This window comes from Monopterus albus, unplaced genomic scaffold, assembly GCF_001952655.1.
Source record: "Monopterus albus unplaced genomic scaffold, M_albus_1.0 scaffold11.1, whole genome shotgun sequence".
Taxonomy (NCBI): domain Eukaryota; kingdom Metazoa; phylum Chordata; class Actinopteri; order Synbranchiformes; family Synbranchidae; genus Monopterus; species Monopterus albus.
In genome coordinates, this window is record NW_018127891.1 from 3,044,786 (window position 1) to 3,054,296 (window position 9,511).

The 9,511-nt window shown below is 39.7% G+C and overlaps 1 protein-coding gene across 1 annotated transcript; it reads right to left on the bottom strand.

Annotated features, from left to right (window-relative positions):
* Positions 1–94: 94 nt before the first annotated feature.
* On the bottom strand, positions 95–7,128 carry trim35-28 (tripartite motif containing 35-28). The gene is made up of 6 exons (XM_020590234.1): positions 6,462–7,128; positions 5,294–5,389; positions 3,638–3,868; positions 3,525–3,547; positions 3,284–3,402; positions 95–2,412 (listed from the first exon to the last, which is right to left on the bottom strand). The coding sequence occupies exons 1-6, from the start codon at positions 6,882–6,884 to the stop codon at positions 1,877–1,879; spliced, it is 1,428 nt and encodes a 475-aa protein (XP_020445890.1). The 5' UTR covers positions 6,885–7,128; the 3' UTR covers positions 95–1,876.
* Positions 7,129–9,511: the final 2,383 nt, after the last annotated feature.

A 9,511-nucleotide genomic window follows, 5' to 3' on the forward strand; every position in this document is an offset into this window, starting at 1 on the left:
AATTCTGTGTTTTTCTGTCAATATGGGGTGCTGTGTGTACATTAATGAGGGAAAAAAATGAACTTAAATGATTTTAGCATATGGCTGCAATATAACAAAGAGTGAAAAATTTAAGGGGGTCTGAATACTTTCTGTACCCACTGTATACTACTTCAAAGCTAAGCTGTGTCATGCTGAACTTGAGTACTACCTGACACCACTGAGAAGTGAATGAACAGCAACCCCATACAAAACCAATGAATCAGTAGTTTATTAAAACGCCTAATTAATGCAACACAATTATATAATAGTAACTATATAAAGCACATAGTGCCAAGCATAAGAACTCTAAGATTTCTGACAATCACATCAAAATCTAAAATCAAAAATATCATGCCACTTGTATGCAAAGATAAATAACTGCCAGAGACAAGAGTAGATACAGAACAATGGTGTCCCCAAGAGGTGGCCATGCCACCTTCTTAAAATTCCAAAAACTGAAGTACAATTTTGGTTCAAGACTATGATTCAAACAATGGAAGATACTTGTATATAATATAAAATGTGATGTGCTGGACATCAGTGAATCATTTGTTATCAACTAATAATTAACAGTGAAGCTTAAGCAACCCACACATCGATTTTTTTCTTTGTTTTTTTGATGATGTATTCAAACTGAAATTGATAATTAACTCCTTGGATGACCTCATGCAAATTATCAGTCTAATGATATTCACTTGAGATCAGCTAAGGAATTAAACATATGGAACTTATTTTACATTATAATATAGAAATCGCTACCTTTCTATTAATGTGCATTACCTGAAATTCCTCTATGCTGTATAGCTTTTAAGATTTTCTGCAGGCACCACTGCTACAGAAACAGGCAACTTGCATTATTACCTTAACACTCAACCTTTTTTATGTTGACCTCTCAGATATTAAGAGCTGGGTGTCACTGGTTTCCCCCAGCTAGGTGATGAGTCCACAGAAATGCTTTAATCCATCTCTTCATTAGTACTGATCACCAGCATCAGCCATGCTGCCTCTTATTTCTGTGTCATTTTTTTATAAGCACTCATTTGTCACACTGTCTATTAAATTTAGGAATGACCGTCTTCAAAAGTCACACTGTAAATTTTAGATGATCTCCCGATTTACTGGAATAAGGCTGGGTTGCCAAGCCATCTTGTAATTCCACTGCATTATTTTTAGTCATATTTTCCACTTAAGTTCCAGATCAGGTGGTACATAGCTGGATCTGGACTATACAAACAGGTGTCTTATTTTTATTGTGTTGTGATGTGTTTAAATTGTGTTGTTGCTGTGGCAGTGAGGGTGTGATTCTTAAAACAAATTAATTTCTCCCAAGGGAGATAACAAAGATAACCATGACCCTATATTCTAGCCTGTCTCTTCACAGTCAAGTGACTGGTCAAACCAGTTTCTCTTTAGCTAAGGCACATCTACAAAAATTTGGTCTTGGCCCCTGAGAAAGTCAGTCATGTTTTCTCAGAGACCACATTAACCTTGTCCTAGCCCTTTCTTCACTGGCTACCTGCATGCTTTATGATCCAAGTTACATTTATGACATTATCTTTGTCAGTCTCATCATTTCAACCTTCTCTTAAAATTATTTTTTGTAAAACTTTTAGGTTATGTACCTAATGTGTATTTTTTACATCCTATTTCATATGTTTATATTCTAATTACATTTAATCTCACTGGCTGATTTTAAACTTTAACTTGATGTTCTACACACATTTGTAACATCACTGTTTGATTGTTGAAGTGTTGATTTTGTATTACCTTTATAAAGCTTTTATTTTAAAAATATTCTCATCTACAATCCTACATCTTTAGGGCAACAACCATCCTTTTGCATTATCCTGGCACATCATGATGTGTGTACTGCCATTTTTCCTGCAACCAGAACCATAGGTGTAATATGAAGCCCGGGGCCAAAAATAGGAAACATCTTCTCCTCAAACTTGTGTGTAAGAGTAACCAGGTGCTGTGCTGTTCCCCCATCCCAAAATGACACCTCTCCCTTGTCTATATTTAGCTTGACACGAATTCTTTCAGGACGCTGCTGCACCTGCAGTGTTGTACGCTGAGGTGTCAGGACAGTGTACACGCCTTTGCTGAGTCCTATGGACCACACACCACGGTTTGTAGATACCGTAAATTTCCTTTTACGGGCCACTGACTCATTGCATATTCCCACAATCCACTTGGGGTTGTCACCCACCATGACATCCCATTTGTGTTTCCCAGAGGTGTAACCTTCAGCACCCAGGACGAAGACACAGGGATCAAAGCGCTCGGGGTTGTCAGGGGCAGTCAGCCGCTCTGAGCTTTCACTCACGCCGGTCAGGTCATTATTCAAGGACAGCCACGGAGATGCTGTGTTTGGGTTTAGCACCACTGGATCTGCACACACAACAAGAGACGCAACAAGGTCATACTGCTTCTTAACACATTTGCTGGCTTTTCTGAAAAGCCTTTAAAGGCACATACAGTGTTTTCAGACTAAAGGCCAATTAACGCTTTTTTTTTTAACCCCTGCAGTTTTTTTGTTTATTAGTTTTTTTTGTTTGTTTGTTCTTTACATTTAAGGCCTATTTTCTCTTTTTTTGGTTCTCTGGTGCATTTAGTGAAGCATTAACTCCACAGAAACCTGTTTAAATCACACAAATCCTTAATTACTTTTTGTTTCTGGTTTTATTTCCCACCCTCAGTATTGAGCTGGGGACAATCAATAAGATTAGTAAATCCATACTCAGAAACCTTGCTGATTTCTTCCTGATGAGCCTACATGGAAATTAATGTTGTCCAGTACATTTCTGCAATGTCAGGGAGTAGTGAACTACATGTAATTAAACTAACGGTTTAACTACATTTTGCAGTTACTTGCTGGTAGCTCAACTACATTCATATTTCTGCAGTTAAATTATATTTTTTTCCTTTTTTTGTGCAGTTAACTACTCTAACTACAAATAATTTTGGGCCATGAAAGGAAAGGAATCATTTTTATTTTACCACTGCTTTTCTAAAAGTGTGAATTCCCAGTAATACTGCACATTGTTGGTATTTTGTACCAATTTTCAATTCTGTTGTTCTGGTGCTGTTGTTTTAGAATGATGTTTCAAGTATGCCTATATAATTTTTAATGGATGCCAATATGGCAATCAGAAACACTTGTTTACAACCAATTTTAAATGTAAACCAGCAAACACAAATTAGTCCAGCTCTAGAAAAGACAACCAGGCCATTCCCAACTCCCACTGTGCATTTTACTCACAATATTTGACATGGGCTTGCATGTTCTTCCAGATGTTGAAGCTCAAAGCACCAACATGTTTGCCCATGTTCAAAAGAGAGTCATCAGGGATGCGAGGATCTTCATTAGTCCACTGGGATCTAGAGCAAAGATGGCAATATGTAAAGTTAACAAGAGATATTTGTAAATTTACAAAATACAGCACAAATCTGGATAAACTGAGTTGCATGAGACTGCTACAGTGTGTTTTGCAGTTACTTACTTTTGTTTTAAACTCTGGAAATTCTAAAACAAAGAGAGAGTCATGGAGGTTAGTTTAATGCATTTTAAAAACTTGTAGGTTTATGACCTTGGAGACCAGATGGCTTCTCTTACTCGCAGGAGGGGTAGGTCCTCGTTGCCCATCTCTTTCTTCAGATTATCGATGAACTCCTTCAGAATGACAATGTCCCTTTTTGTGTTGTCAATCAGCTCCTGTATGGCAGTGATCTTCTGCTCCTCCTCAGTAGCCAGGGCTTTTAGACGCAGAGCTTCTTCTGTGATTAGCGCATTGTGGAGCCTCTCAAACTCTGCCTTGATCTGTTTCTCTGCCTGCCCAGCTTGATGCTGTGTTAAACCAGAGAAGAAACACACACAAAATATGACAAATGTTGTACTTTTGTCTGGCACCATCTCTTAGCACTGGAAGGTCCTGTTGCTTAAGCACCACGCATGTACCTTGAAAATGCATCTCAATTACTTCTCCCTCTTCAGCATGGTAACAAATGCAGTGAACTACAATGACTCTGATTCAAGTGAAATTTAAAGAGTTGATAAATTGTGCTGACATGCAGGTGACTTGATGTGAAGTTAGGGGTGGGCGATATTGCAAACCTATTATTTCATGATTTTTTTTCCAGGCAGGATCACAATCCATGATCTTATCATAATTCTTTTTCATGTTGGTTTTTAAGACTATTTTGCAAGTTACTCAACAGTACAACCAAATTGATTTCCCTATTTAAAAAACTAAACCCTACAAGGTAGCACAACCTAATAGAAAAAAAAAAACAGAATAGCAGTTGTAATGGACTACTACAGCAGTTGAATGGAAAAATATTTGTGGCTGGGTATCTCATAACGTGGATCAACTACTTTGAGCAGCATTGTGAAACTCATTTTTCCACAGTTATATATATATATATATCCTTGTCCAGGTATAATGTCACTGCATCGGTTACCTCTTTCCAGTGCTTACATGTCCTGTCATACAGAGCGCCTTTCTCAAATGTTGTCATTAGTTGGTTGTTTTGGCCTTGTAACTGTTGGCTGTGTAGTTGTAGCTGATGCAAGCAAATAGGGTCATCTCACTGTTTGACCACCAGCATAATTGTTCAGGTGTTTTCTTTTGAGGCTAAAATGCTTTGTTGTATTGCCAACAGACATGCGAATGCTATCTTTGTAACATCTACAAATACCTGTTGTTTGAGCCGTGTCAGTTTTGGAAAATCCAAACCAGTTCCATATTACAGATGTTGAATTTTTACTAGACAACCAACTCCTCCATGTTGACATTCATGCTGCTACATTGCCAAATAGGGTCATGTTAATCTATGTCACATGGTGTTGAGTGTTGGCCATAGAACTGCAACTCATAGGATACACGCTGTAGCACAATACAAGCGACCTCTCTGTAAAGGCATATTGTGGAGATGTTTTAAACATTCACGATCTAATATAATATCACACACCCCTATGTCAAATCATATCCACAAATAACTAATTCATAGGAGTGTGCAGGTTCTCTAGTCTCTTCTGATTTGTAATGTAATCTTGTCAGTTGTTTTACTGCACCCTGTGAGGGACTCTACATCACAGGGTCAGGACCATGTACAGAGCAGCTATAGTGGTGCTGAATAAAGTGCATTATTATATAAAGCTTTTCAGTAGAAGTCACTTTAGCAAAGCAGCTGTGAACCTGTCTGCTTCAAGGACTGTAGTGGACAGTAGATAAATGTATTCTAATACCATGAGACGTGCCAGTAACTTTACCTTGATGTATTCCATTGTGTTGTTGAGTTTAAGGGTCATTTTCTTGTATGCGTCAACTTTCTTTTCAAAAATTTGAACTTTAAAGCCGAGCTCCTTCTGCAGGGCGAAAGGACAGGACATGAAGTAACACAAAGGAAATAAAAACATAAGAGTATAGAAAAAGAAGTGCAATATTCATTCCACACTCAGTCTTTGTGTTGGATGACAGATAACAGACATGTGATCAACCTGTATTCACACCAAATTGCTGACATAGGCTAATTCATGGCCCTTCCCTGGTCAGGACTATTCATAGAAGATCCTAATTTTTGAATATTCATGGCCCTTCCGTGGTCATGTCTATTCATAGAAGATCCTAATTTTTGAATGTACATACAGATATGTTGCTGCTAAACTACGCAATTATACCAGACTGTGTTCATCTTTAAATAACATTAACATTAATTAATGCACCTGGTATTGAGCATTTTGACTCATTTACATTGCTTACCAGAACACATACCGGTACATCGATTTGAGTCATAGTCTGCCATTAATGTTATTAAACATAATAAATCTATACAGTAACTGTGTAGTAAATCTAGAGTTATTACGATCAAACGCATGGTATCATTTGATGTCCTAGGTCAGGAGCTGCACTGACCCAGAATGATCCTGGTACATCCCTGCTCAGGCTGTTAGTCTGAGTATATTCTAGGATGGGCATATTTCACTGTAGCAGTGAAGCAGAAGCACATAAGTGTGATGAGGAAATAAAGACTAAAGCAGAAAGAATGGGAAACCAGAGGCGAGGCAACACCAGGAAATCAGGAATACACTGTACAGGACATGAGCTCTGGCCTTCAGCAGTTATTACGAATTGTAAAACAGAACATATACACTGGTAGTATTTTTACAGAAAGGATTACAAAGCCTAATAAGTAGAGAGGTAGTCGGGATTGTGGGAAGTATTTATTTCACTCTAGAGAAAAACAAAGTAAGTTCTGCACTGAAACGCTTAAGTACATCCACTTTCAGCTGTAGCTTATTTTATGGGGAAAACATGAACCTACAGTCTACCTACACTTAGTTGTCAGTTTATTAGGTACACCGAATTAATCAAGTTGTTCTTTTCTTTCTTGGAAAACAACTTTAAGGACCCAGCGGACAGCCGGTGAATGCACTTTACCTTACACAACTGCGTTCCCTCTCTCAGCGATAACAGCCTGTGTACGTTGTGGAGGGGGACACACTCCACACACAGGGGCTCCTCGTCCTTCTCACAGTACAGCTCCAGCGGCTTCAGGTGCATGTTACAGGTGTCCTCACATGGACGTTTCTGGCTCGGCCGCCAGTTTGAATGTTTAAGGAAGGTCTCGCAGGCGCCGCTGAGCGCACGGTTAGAGATGGCCTGGCCTTCCTCGAAGCTCCTCCTGCACACGGGACACGACTTGTTAAACTCTGAACTTCTCTGCAGACACTCCCGACAGAAGCTGTGCGTACAAGTCAGCAGCACGGGGTCCTGGAAGATGCCCTGACACACGGGGCAAGTCAGGTCCTGCTGCAGAGGCAAAGGCTCCTCCGAGATATCCTCGTCCATATTTTCAGCCATGGTTTGACGGGCCTTCCTCAATTCACCTTCGTTTTTGAGAAAAAAACAAACCGGCGGATAAACTGGCAAATAGGCTACACCTCTGTGTGATCTGTCAAGTGTTCGCCAGCTTGTTGACGGTCTAAAATGAATAAAAAAGTTTCTAGAACAAGTTTCTAGGCAAGAATATAAACTCCTAAACTGCACTATCACTGATCGTACTACGCTCCTGATACACAATCCGTTTCCGTGTCAGAAAACCTGATCGGGCTGTTTATAACAGCGCCCTCTAGTGGATCCGGAGGCTCTCTGAGAAATGGAAGGGGGCGCACACTCTCTTACACTGGTTACTGTGTATACAGACTTAATATAGGCCTAGACACGGGCTTGATTGTTGATGAGGGCTCTTTCACATAAAAACATACTCTTATTCTTCTCTATCAACATCCAGTTTCTCATATAGCCTGCCACCCAACAAACACAATGGCACATACATCTACTGATCAGAGCGCTGTAAAGTGTCCTGAGATGACTTTTGTTGTGATTTGGCGCTATGCAAATAAAATTTGATTTGATTTGATTAGATTTTATCTTGTACATTGATTTGACACCGGATTCTTTCAATTTAATGTGCACTTTATTTGAACAAACTCATTTTTAATTTTGCTTTGTATGGACATTTTTTTCTAATATTTTATTAGTTTTCAGGCTATACCCTGCACCTGGAGGAGCAATATGCTGCTTAGTTTGAGTAGGAATTAACAAATAAACCATCCAGCTAGGAGCCAATCCCAGAGGTGGGGTACACCCTGGACAGGTCACAGGGCTGACAGCACTGCCTTTATAGCTTTTTTAAAAATTTGTGTTTAGATATTATGTGACAGAGTGGAGTTTGACCCAGTTATAGAAAAGCTGAGTGGAACGTTGGTGTTTCAGACTTTGTCCTGAGTCAAAGTACTGATCAGCTTTTGTTCAAATTTACTGTAATATTTGGCACACAGATATGGAAGCTACAGTGTCTTGCTACAGTGCCAGGATCTTTAAAAAAACATTTCCTTTTTCAAATTTAATTTCTGTAGCTTTGTATTGTCTTTAAACACTTCCCAGTTATCTCATCCACTGGGAATTCCCAGTTCACATACTGCTGACTGAATAAACTGATGCAGAGATCCTTTATTCAAAGGTCCTCTGGGAGTTTACAATGCAAGTACATCCTATAGATGGAGCCACAGTGCCATACTGTGGCACTGCTTTGAAACTAGCATGGTCAGCACCACAACAGCACCACATTAACAGCAACAACAAATTCAGTTCTGCACATTGTCAACACAAAATATATGAAAAAAAAAATCAAAATTTTAGTCACAGATTATGTTTCTTTCTATGGTCATGCACTTTGGGTCATGACCGAAAGGGCAAGATCCCGGATACAGGCGGCCGAAATGAGCTTTCTCCGCAGGGCGGGCGGGCTCACCCTTAGAGATAGGGTGAGGAGCTCGGTCACCCGGGAGGAGCTCAGAGTAGAACCGTTGCTCCTCCACATCGAGAGGAGACAGCTGAGGTGGCTCGGGCATCTGTTTCGGATGCCCCCTGGGCGCCTTCCTAGGGAGGTGTTCCGGGCATGTCCCACCGGGAGGAGGCCCCGGGGAAGACCCAGGACACGCTGGAGGGACTATGTCTCTCAGCTGGCCTCGGCATTCCCCCGGAGGAGCTGGAGGAAGTGTCTGGAGAGAAGGAGGTCTGGGCATCTTTGCTTAGACTGCTGCCCCCGTGTAAATGTGGTTTATAACAGCCACAAAAAGCACATCAGCTTTCTGTTTTTACACCAACCATCACACCTTTTTGTGTGTGAGGGAGTTATAGCCTTTCTTGAGGGTTTAGACAATCTTCAGAGGTTTTAAAGTGCTGCTTATACCTCATGTATTTATACCATCAATATCTTTTAGCGTATTAAGCCATTATGGGAAATGTTGCAGATCAAGGACTTGGTTTATAAAAGTAAAAAATGTATCAGTAAAAATTGTATAATTTTAAAATATTACAGTATAGGCAACTGGCACAGCTGAACTCAAGGTTGAGCAAAGAATGGGAGACCACACATGCAATGTAATTGAAAATAAAGTGGTGGTGGGGTGTTCAGCCACAAAACCTGAAACCTATCATGTTTGCAAAAGCCTTCCAGTATATTCTGATAGTGGCACACTAACCTACAGCATAAAAACCACTTTCATCAAAACCTGAAGCTGCACAGGAAGGAAATGTTCAAACTGAGGGTCCTGAAAAACCATCGCTCATGGTGTTCACACACCAACGAAAGGAAGCTCTTCTCAAGGTGCTTTGATATTTATTAACATCATAAAAAAAAATTAAATCTTCTTTTTCATTGTATGTCACCTTGATCTGTGCATTTTAATGCCACCATTAGATGACGATAATGCAACACTGAACTGTGAGTTGAGTTGGTACAATAATTATTTTAGGCAGTGTAAGTGACTGGTTGTTAGTCAAACTTTGCAATGTGAGCACTGTAACCATAGGATACAATTATAGGAATCAAAACTAGCATGTGGAGAAAGTTTTTTTTAATATTTCTCTTCTTTCAGTTCCTCATGCACCATACTGCCATGGTTTCACAGTTATATTCTAAA

Coding starts and splice junctions, on each gene's coding strand:
- trim35-28 (XM_020590234.1), bottom strand. CDS start 6,884: ATGGCTGAAAATATGGACGAGGATATCTCGGAGGAGCCTTTGCCTCTG. Junction 3,869..5,293: donor ACACAATGGAATACATCAAG/GTAAAGTTACTG, acceptor GGTTTAACACAG/CATCAAGCTGGGCAGGCAGA. Junction 3,403..3,524: donor TTCCAGAGTTTAAAACAAAA/GTAAGTAACTGC, acceptor TCTTTGCTCTAG/ATCCCAGTGGACTAATGAAG.